Genomic DNA, 21,068 nt, shown 5'->3' on the forward strand with positions numbered 1-21,068 from the left:
TGCCGGGCCGCATCCCCGCCCCGCGCTGAACAGCGCAGGCTCGGGCCACCGCGTCCGGTAACTGCGGGGCCCACGCTGCCGGGCTGGGGCGCCGCAGGCAACGCCGGGTGTCCCCCTGTCCACTGCCCAACTTCAGGAAAGCCGCTCGAAAGACAAAAAGCGAAAACTCTGGGCTGCTAGTTATCTCTGATAACTAACAGGGATGGAGACAAAAGATGCGAAAAGCTTTCCTTGCCAGTTTAGGCGATGTTTGTCCCCTGCCGGCCACTGTTCATCAGTTCCCAAGGTAAGAAAGTAAAGGTAGAGGTGAGCGGGCGCTTTAATCCCAGCGGCAGCCAGGCAGCGGTCCCGGGAAACCTGCAGCAAGGTTACAGGTAACTTCTGGCCTGAGGCTGAAGCATCTAGAGCCAGTGCATTTGAGAACCCACAGTAATAAAACAATAGCAAACGGTTATAAAGCACTTTTCTAAGCACTTAATATAAAACCCATTTATCCATTTAACCGCCCAACGAGGTAGGTATTATTATCGATATTTTACATGATGAGGAAACTGAAGCACAAGGTCTTCAATCTCTTGCCCAAAGTCACTCAGCTAGGGTTCAACTACAGCAAGTTGTAGAGTTCCTAAATTGCCTGCTTTATCAGGGATGAAATGGTGAGATACCGTTAATAATCCTTTTCTCTAATCCTAAAGATGGCCAACAACAATGACTTTATAACAACAATAATGACTTTATAACACCGTATAATCAATAATCACTGGATATTAATGAAGGAAGCTACTTCTGTTCTGAGTACAGGAGTGCAGGGCTTTTCTAAGTGCTTGCATCTGAGCGCTCTCCACCTCCATCTTCACCATGCAGATGAGATTTCTCAATCCCAGAGCCCTGCTCAATTTTTCTCTTTCCTCATCGGTTTTATCTCATACCTCAAATCCCAGCAACTCCTTCATACTTTTTTTTTTTTTTTTTTTTTGAGAAGGAGACCATCTTCCTTCCCTTCAGAGTTCCCTTCTGTTACACTCTCTGGAACCCTTTTGTGATTGTCAGGTTACTTTTTCATCGAAGCCCATGTTTAAGCTCACTTCACTTACCATTCCCTTAGAAATCTGATTCTCCCCCAACCTCTGCAGGTGCTTTTTGCCTTAAACACTCAATATATTGTTTACCTTGAATTAGAAAAGAGAAGCTAGTTGATCTTATTCTCATCCTTAATGTCACTAGAATTCTAAGCTGCTGCTTCATGATTCATTTGAGTTTACAACAGTTGCTCTCTCTGGCTGTTGTGTTACTACTATTGGCTGCCATTACCTCTACTGTGGACTTGCTTCACTTTTATATTTTCTTTCCATCCTGCCTCCTGTTGTTGATTTCAAAATCCACATAGGTGAGCTGCTTCAGGGGACCTTGATTTCCTAGATCCTGTCATTGTCGATAGGATATCTACCTTTTATACATAAAGATGTACTCTCAACTTCAGCACAAGGCATTCTGTTCACTGCTTTCTGCAATTCCATATCTAACATGTTATGTCATCCACTTGCCCCTCAGGCCCTTCAACTTCTGAGTTGCCAATTTAGTTCCAATTAGAAACTTTGTATCTTCTCCTTATCTTGGACTAGTCTGATTCCCTTTGATGCCTACCTGGGAATCTTATGCCACTCCACCTTTTTTTTTTTTTTTTTTTTTTGGTACTACAACTGTATTTAAGCACATGAAACAACTGAAACAAAACACTCACATTTATTTTTAAATAAGTTATGAAGTGTATTCTTCTATATAATAGGCATATTCTGTTGTTCTGGGTCTTTGCTTATGGTTCTTTTATATTACTTAATAGTTAGAGGCAAGTGGAGGAACATGTGTGCACTGAGAGAACATGTCAAGCACAAGATGAACTGGAGAGACTGCAAGTAACAGCACTGAGTAGACAGCACGTTTAAAGTAAGGATTGCTTTCCACTGAGCAGTCAGATTAAAGAGAGGCTCTGACATTACTATGAAGAGTAATTTCAGTCTGGAAAACATGTTTGTGAACTCAGATTAGATGACAAGTATGGACAGCATAAGTTTGGTAAAGATGCTCATAAAGGTTCCTGTCACTAACTCTTCAAAGAAGAGTTTGCACGAGAGAGAGAAAGTCAAGACAGGGTAAGTGTAGGTAGGGAGTAGGCCTCATATAGCTACAGAGGTATGAGGATCAATTCTGGGATCCTTATTTGTTTTGGGATGTAAAAAATCAGGTTTCCGGGGGAGGTGGGTATAGCTCAGCAACAGAGCACGTGCTTAGCATGCACAAGGTCCTGGGTTCAATCCCCAGTACCTCCATTAAAAAATAATAAATTAAAAAAATTGGTTTCCAATCCCAGCTGCCTCAATGCTTTGTGTGTGCCAATGATGGTCTTATGAAAAAGCCCCAATAAACAGTCCTCAACTTGTGAATGAGTTGTTTCTCAATTGTTCATTTGCTTTCCTATGTTGTGAACTCAGAATGTTTTCCCACAGTCAATGTAAATTCTGATCCTAAAAGCCAATTTGACATATAACATGCCTAAATTGTTAGTCGTTTATTATTAGTTTTAATGATTATTTAATTATTGATACTAGTACCATTATCATATTTATGGGAAAATGTATTCACAACTTAGAAAAATACGTCTTTTTCTAGGACTAGGGACTCTTCTAGTTCCAAGCCAGTGATGACATTCTTCTGTCCTATATAGGGATTATGGACAGAGGGGCAACACACAGGGCACTAGGGAAATGGGGGTAGAGTACATTACAGGAGTGGGGAGAGAATGGGGTGAAGACAGGGCTCGGCAGAAGGGTAGTTAGGAGTAGTTAAAGAGTGGTGATTACCCTTCTTTTTTCTCCCCTTCCTCTTTCGTCACTGTCTCACCACTTCAAACCCACTGACCAGCTAGAGGTGAGGGGAGGTGAGGGGACTGAAGTTCTCTGGGGTGGGAAGGTAGTCCTAGAAATTGTGGTATTTGCCGTCCAAAAGTAGAAAGGGAAGAAATAAAAGGACATCTCAGTAGAAATCAAGTTGATTTTTGTGGGTAAAAAGATAAACAGACCAGGAGCTTTGTGTACTTCTTTGTGGCTTGCCTATTATCCACTACAATCATCATCATAGGTTCCCATAAAAAACAGAACTGTTTACTCAGTAATACAAGGGGTGATGTCAACCAGCTGTTGGTTGATTTGTTTTTTTCTGACACCCCAAGAGGAAGAATCACTAATCTTTGGCTCTTTTATGTATTCAAGACGGTATACAAACTAAACAATTGTAAACCAGTTCTCAAGATAAATTATTAGGAAATTCAGAACACAGTGGTAACTATAGGAAAAAAGGGAAGTTAAGAGTAAAACAGGGCAGAGCACTAGCACCCCTCCCCTAACTACATACATACACACATCACAATTTACAGCACTTACTGTTTTCCAAGTGCCAGCTTAATTCTGCACTACTTTGAGCATCAGTTCTACTGCCCTGTACTTATATATTTAACTAAACAAGTAGATCTCATATATCCCACACTAGGTTGTAAACTCGAGAAAAAGAATCTGGTGTTATGTTTCTTGTTCTCCACAGCACCTAATAAAACGGGCCACACATAGTGGATTCTTTGTAAAATATGTGAGTGTTCCTTATAGAAAGTGACTAATGTTTCGTCCTAAATCATTTCAAAGCTGATGTTTCTCTCTAGCCTGCACTCTGTGAGATAGCTTCCCTGTAGTCATGACACAGAAACAGATTTTTCTCCTTTGTGGATGGTCTGGTGTTGAGTGAGAGCTGAGTTCTGCCTAAACGACTCCCCACACTCTTTACATTTATAGGGACCACCTCTATTATGGATTCTCTGGTGTTTACTAAGATCTGACCTCTGTCTGAAGGCTTTGCCACATTCATCACATTGGTAGGGTTTCTCCCCAGTGTGGATTCTCTGATGCTGAATGAGGCTGGTGATTCCTCGGAAGGCATTCCCGCACTCATCGCACTTGTAGGGCCTCTCTCCGGTGTGGATCCTCTGATGCTCTGTGAGGACTGATCTTTGGGTGAAAGCCTTCCCACACTTATCACATTTACAGGGTCTCTCTCCAGTGTGAATTCGCTGATGTTCTGTAAGACTTGTCCTCTGAATAAAGGCTTTCCCACAGACGTCACATTTGTAGGATTTCTCCCCAGTGTGGATTCTCTGATGCTGAATGAGGCCGCTCTGACTGAAGGATTTCCCACATTCCTGACACTGATAGCATTTTTCTTTGTGGTGGATCTCCTGATGCGAAACAAGGGAGGAGTTATAAACAAAGGCTTTTCCACACTCGTTGCACTCATAGGGCTTTGCCCCAGTATGAACGCCTTGATGCTGGGTAAGAATTGAACGCCGACTAAAACTTTTATTACACTGAGTACAATGATAAGGTTTGTCTCTTGTGTGGATCTTGAGGTGGTGAAAGAGGCCTGCTTTCTGGCTAAAGGCTTTGCCACAGTCATTACAGTGGTAGTGTTTCTCTCCTGTGTGAAGTCTCTGATGTTGATTAAGAGCTGACCACCGGCCAAAGGCTTTGCCACACTCGTTACATTTATATGGTTTCTCTCCAGTGTGTATTATTTTGTGTCGAATAAGCACAGTTCTCCCACGGAAAGTTTTTCCACATTCTTCACACTTGTAGGGCCTGTCCCCAGTATGGATCCTCTGATGTTCCGTGAGGCATGCGTACTGACTAAAAGCTTTTCCACAGTCATCACATTCATAAGGTTTTTCTCCTGGACAGGTTCTCTGGTGTTCAGTAAGGTCTGAGTTCTCAGTCAGACTTACTCCATTTTCATCACATGTAGGTTGTATATCTTTCCTGGAGTATCCAGAAGGCTCTTCTGGTTTTCCTTCAGGTTCATAAGTTTTTTCATACCTAGCAGACTGAGGCATTTCATTTTCAAATTTGCCAGATATATTCCCACATGGTTTCATTTCTTCAGAAACTTCTTGCTTTAGAGTTAAATTCCTGTACTCATTTCCAGTCTCAATACCTGAAACTAAAAATGGATCATAAATGTTAACTAGTTTCTTGTGAGACCAAACAGCAACTTCATTAGGTAACATAAAATTATTCAAATGAAAAATTACATAAGAACCTAGAATTCCTGTATGACTATAAAATGGCTTTAGAATACAGAATAGACTAATATACAAAGCACTCCAAAAATTGTCATGGAAAAGACCAATCACCCAATAGAAAACTGGGCAAAGAAAAAATGGATGGTTTCCAGGAAAAGAACTGCAATAGCTCTTAACACAAGAAAGGATGATCTGCCTCACAATAAAGGAAAGGCAAATTTAAACAATATTGAGTATAATTTCACCTATCAGATTTGCCATCAGCATAAATATAACACTCTGTTCACAAAATGGGTATCACATACTGCCAGTGGGAGTGTAGACTGATCCAAGCTTTATAGAGGGTAATTTGACTATATCAGAATTACAAATATATATTACCTCTGACCTAGTGATTCCACACAGAGGAATTTATGCTACAGATATACTCACACATATGGTTATTTCTCATGGCACTATTTGTTATAGTGAAAGCCTGGGGCCAATTTAAATGTCATCAGCAGGGGAATGGATAAGTTAACTGTGGTATATCCATACGTCTTAATATTAAGCAGCTGTTAAGAAATAAAGAAAAATGCAAGGTTCTACAATCTTAGTGATAAAGAGAGGAAAATATATTTGAACATGAAAAATGTAAATATGTGCATAAAAAAATCTCTAGAGGGACATACAAGAAACTAACGACAGTGACAACGTATTTCAGAATAAGGGTAAGGAGACCAAATGGCTAGGGAAATTGAATGGAATGAAAACTTTCCACTAAATAACTTTAAATTATTGTTTTTGAACCATGTGAATTTTCACCTATTTAGACAAATCAAAAGAAAAAAATAGAGAAAGTAGAAATAAGAAAGGTACTGAGTCTTTCACCCCTTCACCAACTATAAACATTCTGCCACATTTGCTTTATTACTCCTCTGTATAAAAGTACATACACACACACATATATATATCTTTTCCCTGAATCATCAGAGAATCAGATGCAGACATCATGGAGCAAAGGTTTATATACTGAAGGAGGCAGGAGATACTGGTGTTGTCTGGAAGGATAAAGGCTAAAAATAGCAGGGAGGTCAGTATAAAGGAAAATAACTAACAGAAAGACTAAATTAAGTGATCTCAAGTAAAATACAGCCAGGATTGAGAAAAATATTAATACAAAGAGAAAAAAAGTTGAAGCAGGACAAATCAGGCTGCCAGAGTCTGCATAAGCCATCAGATTCCTAGAGAGACTTTGCTGACTTTACTGATCAGAAGCAGCACGAAGTACACAAGAGCCCTGGTGTCCCGTGTTAGCCCTGCCTTCCCCTTCCTCCCAAGGTCTTTCTTCTTTACCTTTCTCCTGCTGGGCTTCGAGTTCTGGAGATTCACACTTTAGCTGGGCTTTCTTGGACGGCAGGGACATCCTGAGTTCTTGTCCTGTTCCGAGCGGTGCCATCTCCTGCAAGAACATTTCCTGTTCCTCAGTGTGGGCTGAGACCTGGGGTAAATGAGATGCAGCTGACATACTTGCTCTGCTGACATTAAACAAAAGAGGATGCTATTCACAGCAGTGGCACCCAGCTCTCTGAAACCAGAAATAAACTTCTTTCCAGATATCCGCCTGCCATAATCCTACTCATTCTTCAAGGCCAGGAGAAATGTCACCTCCTCTGGGAAACAGTCCCTTCCCCAGGTGGAAGTCATTTCCCCTATTCTTAACAGCTAAAGTGTGTTGGTTGCGCCACTTCTTTGTCTGTGTTCAGAATAATGGAGAAAAGAAAGAAAGAAAAAAGAAAAGAGAAAGACAAGAAGGTAAAAAGAAGCAGAAAGGAGGGGAAAAGAACTCAGGGAGAAAGAAAACCGAAGGGAGGAAGAAGGAATGGAAAGAGGATCAGTACCAGGAAATAATGGAGAAATTATGAAGGCAGAGGGGAACAAAGGAGAAAGAGGGTAGGAGGAGAAAGGAGAAAGAAAAGGAGAAGGAAAAGGAGAAAAATCTCTTCCAAGTTCCCCCCAAAACCTGTTCCTACTAGATTCTGCTCTTCTGAGCTCCCCATCCCACTTCTTTCTGGGAAGATGATCTTATTTTCTATTTATCGAAGATTACAGCCATCTCAAAAAAATCATCTCCCCTTCATGTTATCTATCTCCAATCTCATACTCTTCCCCGCCCTTTCTGCCTTAGAGAAAGGTGTCTTTTCTTTTTCAAGGCTCGTATTGCTACTTTTGTCTTCAATCCTGTCCCTTTCTGCTTTCCTCTGTTGTTGATTTTTTGTTTTCTGTCTCCCCTCAGTAAGCTAAAATCTATCAACATAAAAGCAGCAACCCTCTGTACTTTGTTCACTGCTGCATTCCCAGTGCCTAGTAAACAACAGGTAGTCAATAAATATCTGCTTTAGGAATGGACTTTTCCTAAACCACCTTCCCCGTATGATCCTGAACTCCGTTAGGAGGGTCTCCATTATGCAAGTCTTTCAAGCTTTAAATCCCTAGTGCTTAGCGAAGAACAGACTGCTCAGTAGAGTCCTCCATTCTTTCTTCCTTCTTTCTACCTCTGTCATCATTTCCAATTAATTCTCACCTAAGACATACCTCGTCCTTGGTAGTCACACTTTCATGACACTATTTCAAACTTAGATCTTTTGCCATATGTTCCCTCCCTCTTCAGTCTTTGTACCCCAGTGCTAGATTATATTTCCTGTATTATTACTTCACTGTCTTATACTCTTTATATCAAGCTTTCCTAGCCTTGGTTCTATCAACATGCTGGTCAGACAATTTTTTGTTGTACAAGACTTTCTTTGCGCTATAAGTTATCTAGCAGCATTCCTGCCCTTTAGCTACTAGATGCCAGTAGTACCTCTTGCCGTTAGGACAACCAAAAATGTGCCATGATATTGCAAAATGCCCTCTGGGGCACAAAATTGTCACTGGTTGAGAATCACTGTCTTTTATCAATGTTGAAACAAAACAAAACAGAAAAGTCCTACATATTTTGGTTCTTTTATATTTGGGGTTAGTAAAACTCATTTAGACTCAGAGAGAATGGGTTAGGAACTTCTGCCCTACAGAACAGAATCTAAACTCCAGAGGTAGACATTCGAGGTCTTAGACTCTCTGTTCTCAACTCTTCTATTCACCACTCACCTTTCCAATCTAACTGGGCTATCAACTGCTCAAAGAAACATGCCCCCGCCCTGCCCCTCCTCCTAACTTTCCACTCTGCTCCTATATCTCATTCCTCTGAGATGGTGACTTTGATTTCTCCATCTTTTAATCCTTTAATGGAGAGAAGGCAGTGAATGTATCTGCAAAATCTTATTTCTTAATTATTTATATTGTGCAACAGAAGTGATGCCCCTTTCAAGAGGCTGCTGCCCACCCCGTTACCATCATCTCTCTAACACAGTCTCTCTGTCCTAGAAGTCTTCTGTTTCTAATGTTTCCAGTCAGCATTTCATCAAACAGAATTTTGTAGCTTAATACAGAAAAACATGATCTTTCCATAGAAAAGATATAAGTAAGTTAGGACTACATTAACCAATGTTCTGTGACACTCAGGCCCCTTTCTGACACATGGAAGTGTCAAGAATACATTTTGTGAAATAATGTTGGATCTCCCTCTGGCCTAGAAATCCATAATTCATCTTTTCTCAAACAGAAATCAATCTTTGTCCTCACCTGATATCCGGGCTCATCCAACTCTCTCTCTAAATCCTCCAGCACAGTCACCACCTCTTCCCCACTCTCCGGATGCTGTTCCTGGACCCAGGCTTGGAGCTCCTCAGGCAGGATGGTCAGGAACTGCTCCAGCACCAGCAGCTCCAGAATCTGCTCTTTGGTGTGGGTCTCTGGTCTCAGCCACTGATGGCAAAGTTCCCGGAGTCGGCTCAAAGCCTCCCGGGGTCCAGATGTTTCCTGGTAGCAGAACTGCCTGAAGTACTGCCGGAATATCTCCCTGCTGCTATGGGTGCTGTGCTTTTGCAGGTTCCGATCGTGTCTGGCGGTATACTTGTGCTCCTCCCCCACCTCCACCTCCTCCTTTACTTCCAAAAGTTCATCCTGGTCCTTGTGGGCCTGGGTAGCCCAAGTAGATGCCATCATAGCTGTGCAAAAGCTTATCAACGCTTCAAGCAAGATCTCCTGTGCAAAGTTTCTTCCTGGGTGGACCTGAGGAAGAAGCCATCATTATTAACACAAACTACACCATAAACAAAAATCGCAAAAATCTAAGAATTTAAATCTGTGCTTTGAAAGCCGCCTCCAGGTTAATTTACTATACTCAGAGAAATACTTTGATTAAAAAGACTTTCGAATAGACTCGTTTAAAGAGAAAGATTAAGTAATAGGTGCTAAGTTGTTCAGGACTTAGAGAAGGAAGAGTACGACTTGGTAGGAAACGTTTCCAGTTAGTCCTAGAATATTACATGGAATAAACCAACATTCAGAGCAAACAAATAATAATAAAAAGTTGAGACATCCTTGACTAGTTGCTTTTTAAATGCCCGGATGTCTGGTGGAAATCATGAAGTCATGAAAGCAGCAAAGTCATATGAATTTATTACCTCAGGGACTTAATCTCTCCGCTTCTCATTCTTCATTTACCAACAAAAAGGCTGGAGACGTTGGTCTTTAAGGCCCTCTTCTATCCTCACGTTCTGTGATTCTAAGTCTAAAGTAAGGCAGGCCGAGGAACGAGGCCTTGGGATGCAGGTCTGCGTCCGTGACCCAGGAGGCACCAGAAATGTCAGAAGGCGCAGAACCCAAGAAGGGTACACGGAGCGAGGCAAGCCCGGGAGGTGTGGGGCGCACAGCCAGGTCTCTCCCTCATCCCCGGGCTCCGACCCACTCTCCGAGGGGTGGGAGTTACCTCTGGGTTAGGGAGCTTCTCGCGGACCCACCTGGGCAAGGGAGGACCGGAGGCCGCCCCGCTGCAGCCCGGGCCGGGCTCCAGGGGCCCAGGCCACGAGGACGCCGTAGTCCCCGCCCGCCGCGTCTGGAGCACAGGCTTGCTCACCCGCCGCCCCAGAGGCCAACACAGGTTCCCGTCCCCCGGCCAGGGCTAATGCCTCGAACCGCCTCGGAACCGGAACCCAGCAAGAGCGACCCACAAAGGCCGGAAGCGGCCGCGAAGTGCGGGGAACTGCTAGCTGGGGGCACTTCCGCCGCAGCTCCAGGAAGAGGGCGGGAGGGCCTCGCGATTCCGTAGTTCCCCCGCGCGCCCACGCGAGAGGAGCACTGAGGAGTCTCAGGAATCGCTTTCTCCTTCTGCTCCTCTTCAGCCGGCTAGTATCCCCACTTCCCCCCACCTGATGGCTGGTCGAGGCTTGCCGAACCGATCTGAGCTAGGGAAATCCCATGCCTTTTCACTCTTTTATTTCGGTCTCTGCCCCTTGGATGCTCAAGGTGCCTCAAAGGGATGTTCTCCCCAGGTCCTTCCCGACTCAAGAAGGGACCTTTTCTACACAGACTTCTCAGGGGTCTGGTGGTTTCTGCCTGCTTTTTCACCTGGTGGTTTCTGCCTGCGTTTTCACCTTCTACGGTTCTCTTTTATGTGCTGATGATATTATATACCTGAAAACCCACAGAAGTCAACAGGAAAACTAAAAGGTCATTTAGTAAAGTAGTAAGCTGTAAAATTAACACACTAAAATCAATGGTTATACGCAAATAACCAGTGATAAACAGTTACAAGAGATAACGGAACAGAATATCGAATTTACAATAGCAAAAACAAAAACAAACAGAGAATAATTGGGAATAAGCTTAGGAAGAAATACGCAAAACCTGTATGGGGAAAACCTGAAAGGCCAAGTGTATACTTAGACAAGTAACTATATGCTAAAACGACTGAGTCTTGGCTAAGAAGACTTCAAGAAATCAATCTTTTATAATAAAAGTATCAACACATACTGTTCTAGAATTAGACAATTTGATTATAAAGTTCATATGGGAAAATAAGAATAGCCATGAAGAATAGTGACATTTCCAAAGCTTCAGATGAACCAAAAGGCACACCTAAAAGAAAACCTGCTAAGAAGAATAAAAGCCGAAAAAAGAATAACACGACTTCCTTGAAGCAGGTTGTTTTAAAACATTGAGAGCTAACTTCAAAGAATTTCTTGTTACTGTCCTTATTAAATAGTGTAAAAAACCTTTAACTTAAATGATTAGTACAGTGTTTTTCCACTGACATGTAATCATAAAATTTCTAAAGCAATTATTCCAGGTACCATCTACTTTTCGTCTTTGCTCCAGCTCCACCACATCCACCTTTGCCTACTTGCAGTTTTCTGAAAGTATTTTGTGATCTGTCAGACGCTATCTATCCCCTAGTTCAATTCTTCTTTGCTATCCAACTTAGTTCACAGAGACAGTTCTATTGTTGCTTTCTCAGAGAGGCTATCACTAACTCTCCACCTCCAAGGCCTTTTTATGTACTAAGTTTATTTTCCTCAAGGCATTTATTACACTATATTGTAACTGTTTCTCTGTCCTCCTCTGGACACCATAAGGTAGGGAGTGCCTCTTCTACCTGGTTCATTCCCATTTCCTTGACATAGAGCCTGGTGCATATTTGGCACCCAACACGTGTTTGGCTTGAAAAATGTGCTAAGTTCTGAATCTGGTTTCTTAGCTGTAGACATTTCACGTAGCACTTTCCTCTGTTTTGCAGAACTGTGAAGTTCATGTTATGTTAAAGTACTTTTTAAAAGCCTCTATGGTACAAATGTGTAGTATCATGACCATTACTGGAAGGTACTTTAATGAAAACTGAAAAACTGCTCAGGTAAATTGAGAAAATCTATAAGAAACCATCTTTTAGCCCTAAGGATTTGGCAGCCCATGGTCCCCAGAGGCAGCTCCCGCTGGTAAATCTGTCTCCACCTGAGAAGCAGGTGGTCCGGGCCCACCCAGCTCTGTACAGCGTTTTTGTTCAATTCTCTGTATCTCCGAAACTTCCGGAATCGCCGACAGGGAAAAGGGAATCGATTCCTGAGGGATCTGTGTATGCTAAGGGAGAGAAACTCAAGCCCAGTCAAAGAAAAGGGGGCAACAACACCAACTGCGGGTCCCGAGATCTCCGCAGAGGTACAGAGAATCCCACGTAGGGAGAAGGGTCCAGGTTCCCACCTACACCCGCTCAGAGCCGGGAACCATAGATATTTGGGCCACAGCGCACACCAGGAACCGGAAGTATGTCACAATGCTCGAACACGTCTTTGCCAGCTCCTCAGCCGCTTCTCTAGGAAACTTGGAGGACTTGTCATCTCAGTGGTTGGTCTAGCCCACCTGGTCCGCCTTCATATGCTCAGAGGCTTCTTCCTAACTCAGGCAGGTGGATCGAGGGCTCGTAACCTCCGGTGTCCAGCAGCCACTGAGCCTGGCTCATATCTCTCCACCCAACTCTCACCAGATGTTGTGTAGCCCTAGGTTCCCTTAGGACCTGGCCCTCTAAGTTTCCAGCTCTCAGGGTTCCTCTTACAACACTGTCAGTTACCTTCACTCAGTTCCCCCAGTCAGAAGCAATAATCAACACCCACCTAAGGAAAGAGGTTCATCTCAATAGGTTTATCTTAGGTAACTAGCTATTAACAGTGGGGTTTTTTGGGCGGGTCCTTTTGTTTTATTTTTTTAAAGACATATTGTCCCAACTTTTAAAACCAAATCCAGCAGATCCATTAACGGGGATTACTTCAATCCAGGTAGGTGGGTGGGTGGTGGCTGCCTTGGTATAGGTGGCTACACCTACGCCAGTACTCTCCTTCATAACATATTTTGCCTTAGCTCTCATGAGAGAACATTGTATTCTTTCTGATTCTTCTTTCTCCTCGGTCACGAGTAGGAAGACCATACATCCTAATTTGTGTCTGTTGTCTGGGTGTAATTATTAGTGGCACTTGCTTTCATTCTCAAAATTGTTCCAGACTGAGCAATAAGTTATATTGTTACCTTATGTCTGAGAACCACTGATATGCTATTTAAATGCAGATTCCCAGGCTTTGCCCTCAAACTGATTTAGTTGGTCTGGGATGGGGCCCAGGCAACTGCACTTCAAACAGCACAGGTGATTCTAACACAGGTATACATTGAGAAACAGGGTCTTCCTCATAAAGCTAAGGTGGCTGGCATGGAAATCTGGATGTGGGTCCAAAGAGAACTAAAAACATCATAGAGTAATTCACACAGTAATAGATTGTGCTGTTCTCCCTGTTCTCCTCTAATGGAAAGTACTAAAATGAGTAAGGAGCGAAGGCAGTGAGACTATCTTCATTTCTTAAGATACTCCGTACCTAAGACACTTGGAACAACCGAGAGATGGGAATTTTCTAGTAAGCATTATGAAGACGAAGCACATTTCTTGGCAATGCTGTCGCTGCATCTATTTTTTATTTTTCCTTCTCTTTGGTCACCATTGTTAGCCAGTGTTTTAGTATCTAATTTTGCCCTTTGTCCAATTCCTTTTTAAGTTCTCATATTTTCTTCTTCTTTTTTCTCTTTCCATCCCTTTTTTTTTTTTTTTTTTTTTGCAGATACCTAAAATATGTCTCAGGGCTCCAAGTCTACGTGTCTGTGAAACTACATACAATTCTCAATGATTTTTGTTCATAGTTTTGTTTTTTAAAATTTTTAACATGATTAAAAAAAAACAGAAGGATAACCACAAGCACTTAACCACACGGGTTTCACTTTTCTCTTGCCAAACTGGAAAACTCCTGGCTCTTGAGCATATCTTAAATGGGGGTCTTGCCTCATCCTGCTGCCTCTGCCAAAAACACTTTCCTCTATCCTCCATCTCCCTCTGCAGAGAATCTACTTTTCTCTCAATTACTAACTCAACATTGAACCAACGACACATGTATATTGGTATTTATATTTCAAAATTCTTCCTTAGAAAATACTTCATATTTTATCATTTTGACTTTAGATATACTTTTATTACTTCAGAGATCATTTTTGTCTTACTGGAAACAATCTTCCACTATCAATTATAATTATGTTTTTTAAAGGAAAAGTATTATCAGCTATAGAAAACAGGAGTCATTTCAAAATACAAAATACCTTCAGCTCAAAATTTCAGTGAAAGAGAAACTTCAGGGCTCTATCTACAGCTCTAGGCAGGTTTTAGTTGCAAGATACTTAGCCATTTCTTGATGTAGTGTCCACGGTCTCAAAAGTGCTCACAGGGGTGCTGGACTATCCTTCAAGAACCAATAAGGCTATTTAATTGGATTTGAATCAATATTTCTTACACCTCCTCAACCATAAAACTGACTACTCTGCTCTTTTAGATTGGACTTTTCAAGGGGATAGGGAGGGATGGATACTGGTCCAGGGAACACCTGAAAGGAGGTCAAAGCTAGAGATGTCACAGGTGGGGAATAAAAGGAGCCAGGATGGAAAAAGAGAAGAGAGAATAGAGAGAAATTTAGAAATGTAGAAGGGAGACAACTGAGAACTCTGGCCAGGAAGACTTGAATAATCACAGAAGCAGCCAAGGTCTGCATGACATTGACTACAGGTTAAGTCAGATATTATTTCTCACAGAATGAGAAATGTGCATCTTAAATACAAGAATTAGCATAAGAGAATTAGCACAATTAGTATCAGAAAACAAGGAAAGTTAGTTTGGTGAACTGTCAGTCATTTAATCATGTTATCCATCACTGCATTCTAAGAAGTACATCTGTCTCTACGGCATACATAACAGTTTTGTTTCTTGCTGTTTCACCAGTTGTTGAGAAAATTAAGAATTTTTAAGCTGTTAAAACACACACACACACACACACACAAAAGGCACAGAACAAACCAAACATCCAACCTTCAATTGCAACTCAGCCATTAGAAATACATCCTTTAAAATCCTGATCTGTTCATATTGTAAATCTTTTAAGAGCTGATATAATGGAATTATCCAAACATGCTGCTTCAGCATATAGGAGAAGCATTTAAAATACTTATGAACTCACAAATAATAGTGTATGTATTATGTCACTATATGCAGTATATATTTGAGAAGTTGATTTTATTTCAAATTTATGTCTACTATATTTTCCTTAACTTCATCCTAAAATACCTATGTATTTCTCTTGGAAATAATTTAACCTCAAGACACAATAAAACATGCCCTTGAAGAAATGTAAGATTTTTTTTTCTTCCAAGATTGTTGATAAAGTCACAAGTAGTGACACAAACAGTTTGAAATGTTAGGTCCAAGAATATACAACGCAAAATATATGAAACTGAAAAACACCACCCATCACTTCTCCATTTCTCCATGAAGAATTGTGTGCAATTCTAGTTGCCCAAACCCTGTTTCCTAGCTCATGTGGAAGTTGTTAGCTTTTAAATAGAAAGAGTTTGACTTGGCCTAAACTGAAAAGAATGAAACAATATATAGCATTTTAAAGTAGTGGTTTTTCATCTATAGGAGTATGTTAAACTATGGAGCACCAACAAATGAAATATTATCCATTTGTAAATAGCATGAGGAAGCACTCTGTTATAGTACAGAAATCTCTAGATTGTATCATTTCATGAAAACAACGGGTAGATGAGTGTAAATAGTATGCCATCATTCTGTGCAATCACGGGAATAAGGTTAGATATTTATATTTTCTTGTATTTACACAAAGAAACACTAAAAGATACATAAGAAACTAGTAAATGACTACCTATAAGGGGAAAGATAGGGACTTTTTTTAATGTTGTTTTCATATTAGAACCAACTGAAGAATGAATTATCTTTTTAAAAAAGTCCTTCTAAGAAAATTAAATTTTAAAGTTAAAAATAATCACTCAGTACAAAAATAAATAACAAGCCTCAAATGAGAGATAAGTGGGAGGAATCTTTTCTGAAAGGCCACTGTAAATTAAATAGAGAAGAGGTGCATTTATTGAAACATACAGATAGGAAGGTTTGTTGAGCTAGAAAGCAGACCCTAAATGCCTCAATAATGTAAGTTCTATATGGTGACAGAATGCTTCCAGCGGCTTGGTAGAGTGAGCAATGCACTAGGAATTAGGAGACAGGGTTCTAGTTCCAGCTCCATTAACCAGCTGTATGATCTCATGCAATTACTTCCCAGAGCTTCTGTTTCTGTATCTGTCAAATAAGGGCATGTCATTCTGTACCTGTGTAAGGTCCCTTATAGTATTTCTGTTAGCCTTAAGTTACCTGCTGTGTATTTGATATTCCAATCCTGATTGTTACCACCAGGGGTTTCTCCCATTTCTTTGTCTCCTGGCCTTAGTATAAAGTTTGGTAACAATCAGTGTTAAGGGAAAGAAATTTTTTAATGTACAACCTTGGTAATAATCAATAGGTAGTGCTGAGAAGTGTGGAGGTTATAAAAAGCTATCAACATGGAAGACTGATTATACTTTTTTGTCTACTTTTGTATGTGTTTGGAATTTTCCATAACAAAAGGTTAAATAAAGAAAAAAAGCAAGACCCAAAAATGCTCCTAAGTCAGGAAAAATACAAGGAGGCTTATATTTTCATAACAAAGATCTTAAGTGAGATGTCAGCTAAGTGTCTTTAGTCTCTGAAAAATTTAAAATCATGAGCAATATTTGTTATGACTAGCCACTGAGCTACTAATAATATATGGCTGCTTCAATTCCTTGGTTACTAACTGAAGGCTGAGTTACTAAACCTCTATAGGGAGAAGTCTTTTGTATATTTATGGGAAGATCCATCTGCCCTCTTTTGTAGGTTAAAAAGCAAATTATCATATCTTAGCTGAGTGGAAACTAATCCAACAGTTTACATTACAGATTTTACTGCAATTATTTTTAAATTAATTTTTAAATACTCAGGAAACAACTTTTGACATCTTGTATTCAGGCTGCATATAATTTTAAAGGCTTTAAAAAAAAAAGCTTTTTAAAACTAGGATGAAGGAGTTTTCCTTCTGCACACCCAGAAAACTTTTTGGACAGATGTGTGTGAGGCTATGTTGATGCAGTCCACACAACAATATTCAATATCGCAAAGTTATGGATGTCACTGGCCAAAGAGAATTTCATAGATGTATTTAAGATATGCTTCTCTCTGCATAAAAATAAGGACATTTTCAAAGGCTTTCCTTGGCGCTTCCGATACTAGAGGATTAAACCAGTATTGTTCTCTCAGGGACAAAGAAAAAGCCAAGCCCCTTGTTCCCTTGCCTAGTGGTCCAATGGCAAGAAATTGTGCCCTACCTGTTCCCAGGAGCTAGCTGGACTGAGCCATAGGGTGGACCTTCCGATGCTGAATGAGGTTGCAATGGTAAACGAAGTTCTTGCCACATTCTTCACATTCATAAGGTCTCTCTCCAGTGTGAATTCTCTGATGTTTAATGAGGACAGAACGTCGACTAAAGCTCTTACTGCACTGATTGCACTGGTAAGGTTTCTCCCCAGTGTGGATCCTGAGGTGATGGAAAAGCCCAGCGTTCTGGCTAAAGGCTTTGCCGCAAACATTGCACTGGTAGCGCTTCTCCCCGGTGTGGAGCCTCTGGTGCTGGAACAGGCCTGACCGCTGGCTGAAGGCCCGCCCGCATTCCTCACACTCATAGGGCTTCTCGCCCGTGTGCGTCCTCTGGTGCTCGATGAGGATGGAATTCTGGGTGAAACTTTTCCCACATTCACAGCAGACGTAGGGTCTCTCCACTGAAGAGCTTACCCGTTGCCTTTCCAATCTGCCTTCCTGATCACAGGTCTCTTCACAGTCAGGCATTTGAATAATATCACCATTCAGGTTCTCAGGTACTTTCACAAGCAATTTCATTTCTTTAAACAGCTCCCTCTTTGGGGCTAACTCCACATTCCCAGCCCCAGCCTCATCATCTGAAATAATAAATGGATCACACAAATGTTATGTTTCCAAAGGAAAAAGAAAAAAGAAAACTAGTTGGGAGAGTGGATGGAAGGGGACAAGCAACCATGCTTTCTGTTTACTTTCCCGCTCTAAACAGTTATTCAGGGAGAGGGTGCCCTGTATGGTATTGGCTTGTTTGCTGCCTGCCTCTCCCATCAGACTGTAAACTTCCTGAGGGCAGAGACCATGTCTACCCTGCTCATCACTGTATCTCCAGTACCCAACATGGTGCCTGGCACATAGCAAACACTGAGTAAAAGTGCCGACTTGATGAACATTCAGGGGATGAGTTAGGCTTCTGGAGGAAATTCTAATCCTCACCGATCTCCTGAACCCGGCACACCTCTTGCAAGTTACACTGAGGCTGCTTCTCCATGGTTTGGAGCTGGCCACTTGATGACTCCTGGGCACCTCCTGGAGTTGCTTTCTCCTTCCCAAGCTCTTCCTGTTCATGCTCATTGGTTGGGACCTGGTAAAAATTAAAGACAGTTGGTAACCAAATATCAGAGAAGACACTGAGAGGTCTTCTGAGGACCACTGGATAGAAAAAGAAGGACCAAGAAGCTGGCAAAGAAAAAAACTCAGAGAGATTATGAGCCTATTACAGATCGAGGCAGACATAAAGAAATTCTTCTACTCCTCTTCCTCTGATTGCACTGAAACCCTACACTCGATCCTACAAGTACACACCCCTGCTCTCTCCCCTTCCCACCTGCTCTCCTGGTTCATCCAGCTCTCTCTCCAGATCCTCCAGCACAGTGACTGCCTCTTCTCCACTCACTGGGCGGTGCTCTCTCACCCAGGCTTGGAGCTCCTCAGGAAGGATGGTCAGGAACTGCTCCAGCACCAGCAGCTCCAGGATCTGCTCCTTGGTGTGCATCTCTGGTCTCAGCCACTGATGGCAGAGCTCCTGGAGTCTTTGAAAAGCCTCTCGGGGCCCAGGTGTCTCCTGGTAGCAGAATTGCCGGAAGCGTCTACGGAAGATCTCTCTGGTGTGAGGGTTCTCTCTTGACAGGCCAGATTCTTCCCTATAGGCATGGTTCCCCTCTTCCTCTTTTACTTTCACTGCTAGAAGTCCCTTCTGCATCTCCGGAGTCTGAAGGGCCAAGGCTGTGGTCACTTAAGGCTTAAGTATTCAGAAAAAGGATCTATTCTTGATAATCCCTGCCGTGATCTTTTCTTCTGGAAATCCCAAAATCTAAAAAATAATTTGCAGGGGAAAAAAAAGGTATTAAAATGTAGAAAATCTTTTCTGCTGGTAGGCAATGGGAGTATTTATACCAAAATCAGGAGCTTTGTCTAATGAAGAACATGAATGCACGATTAATGATAAGGACAATGCAAATACTGATGAAGGTAATATAGGAGGGAAAACAAAAACAAAAACAAAAACAAAATGCCCCCTTCCCCAGTTTTATTGAAGGAAGGGACCATTTTGATTATCATGAATGAATCAGCTCAAATAAATCAGCTTGAATATACTGCATTTCCATTTGAATGGTAAGATATTAGATTCATAGGCAGTTTTTAGTTGCATGGAGATAAACACTTTAGGCCCAAGTGGTCACAGATGACACTAGAAATCAAGGAGAAAAGGGAAAGAAAATGGAGGAAGAAGGGAAAGTAAAGAAGACACAAAGACAGAATGAGGAACAAAAGAGATGTACCTGGGGGAGAGGCAGAGTCCCTCCAATCAGGTGAGCTGTTGCAGAGAGATCTATGTTTGGAGTGGGGAGATCTGGGATTGAGACTTGTCCTCCAGGTACCCCCTCCAGTCTTGGGCTTCACATTTTGAGCCTTAGTCTATTCTGTAAAATAGGAATCCTAAAACCAACCTTGCCTACTTTTCTAGGTTGATACAGAGATAAAATAAGGTCTCAGATAAAGAGCACAAAGAAGCTGGCAGTTTGATAAACTCTAAACTATTATACATTACCACTATTGTTATTTTTCTTATAAATTCTATTGAAAGGTTAAATGAATATCCTAGTGATCTGAACAATAAATCAGAAAATAGTCAACTGGAATGGTCTCAGCACATAGATATCAAAAAAAGGAAATATTAATTCTAATATTTTAAAAACAGGTAGAATCTTAGTTCTTTCTTGCCCTTTAATTTCTTGGAAATTGTTTCTCTTTGAGGCTCCTTTAGGATGGAGAGTGGGCAACTATATATAAAATAAAATGAGTGCTAACAAAGAGACAAATGTCTACCACCACTTAAATCTTCACCGGGGTAATAGTTAATGACAGCAATTTTCTGAAGGAAAGATAATTATGTGACCTACTGATTTCCAAGCACCATTTTATCAGCTACAAGACCCGTAATAAGATACTTAACCTCATTTTCTTCCTGGACGTTAAAAAAAAAGGGGGGGGGGGTGCGAGGGAGAAGTTACATACTATTAGTGCCCACCTCATTGAGTTATGACAAGTAAATAAGTTAATATTTGGAAAGTGCTCTTAACAGTGCTGGCTGACACATAAACGCTATTTATTTATTTTTAAGGGTATTTTTTGAGTGAGGGCCATGAATAGATTTATTCACGTATTTATGTTTTGATGGAGGTACTGGGGATTGAAACCGGGTCCATTAAAGTGCTATTTAAACAGTTGTTTTGTTTGTTTTGTTTTTTTAATTAACGGATGGCAAGAGCCTTTACACTTTTGAGTGAATCAGACTAAGAGAGGCGGTGGCATGTTATAAAACTCTACTTGCTCGTTAAGTCCCCAGTATTGAATGGTAGACGCGGGAAAATAAGAACAATCCTGGATACCCGAAACTACTCTTATCCTAAGATGCGGAGGGAAGAGTTCAGAGGGGCACAGGTGCTAGGACAGCGTGGCGGAAGGGCTCAGGATGAGACGAAGGGGACCGGGGCGGGGGCCAAGGACACTGACTTTCAGTTATCAAGGCCCTTCCAGTTCCGGGGCAGCCACCTCTGCCCCTCGCCTGTCCGGTCAAGCTCTAGCCAAAAAGACCCGCTGTCTCCTCCCCACACCCACTCCGGGGGCGCAGCGCACAGCGTGGACCTCTCGAAGGCCCTGCGTTGCCCCGGCTTCGAAGCTCACCCGACATCCGTGGCGCCACCTCTGAATCCT

General features: G+C 41.7%; 1 protein-coding gene across 1 annotated transcript; it reads right to left on the bottom strand.

Moving 5' to 3' along the window:
• Positions 1-955: 955 nt before the first annotated feature.
• On the bottom strand, positions 956-21,027 carry ZSCAN12 (zinc finger and SCAN domain containing 12). Its single transcript, XM_014565434.2, has 9 exons — positions 19,634-21,027; positions 18,679-19,164; positions 18,288-18,435; positions 17,323-17,935; positions 12,016-12,115; positions 10,003-10,446; positions 8,783-9,271; positions 6,455-6,599; positions 956-5,037 (listed from the first exon to the last, which is right to left on the bottom strand). Exons 2-9 carry the CDS (start codon positions 19,051-19,053, stop codon positions 3,740-3,742), a joined length of 3,612 nt encoding a protein of 1,203 aa, XP_014420920.2. The 5' UTR covers positions 19,054-19,164; positions 19,634-21,027; the 3' UTR covers positions 956-3,739.
• Between the last annotated feature and the right edge of the window lie 41 nt (positions 21,028-21,068).

This window comes from Camelus ferus, chromosome 20 (assembly GCF_009834535.1).
Source record: "Camelus ferus isolate YT-003-E chromosome 20, BCGSAC_Cfer_1.0, whole genome shotgun sequence".
Lineage (NCBI taxonomy): Eukaryota > Metazoa > Chordata > Mammalia > Artiodactyla > Camelidae > Camelus > Camelus ferus.

Bases quoted from the DNA above. Each gene is read 5' to 3' on its own strand.
- ZSCAN12 (XM_014565434.2), bottom strand. From the start codon at position 19,053: ATGCAGAAGGGACTTCTAGCAGTGAAAGTAAAAGAGGAAGAGGGGAAC. The intron at 18,436-18,678 runs GTGGGAAGGGGA...AATTTTTACCAG, and splicing joins TGGATGAACCAGGAGAGCAG to GTCCCAACCAATGAGCATGA. The intron at 17,936-18,287 runs GTGAGGATTAGA...TTATTATTTCAG, and splicing joins GTGCCGGGTTCAGGAGATCG to ATGATGAGGCTGGGGCTGGG.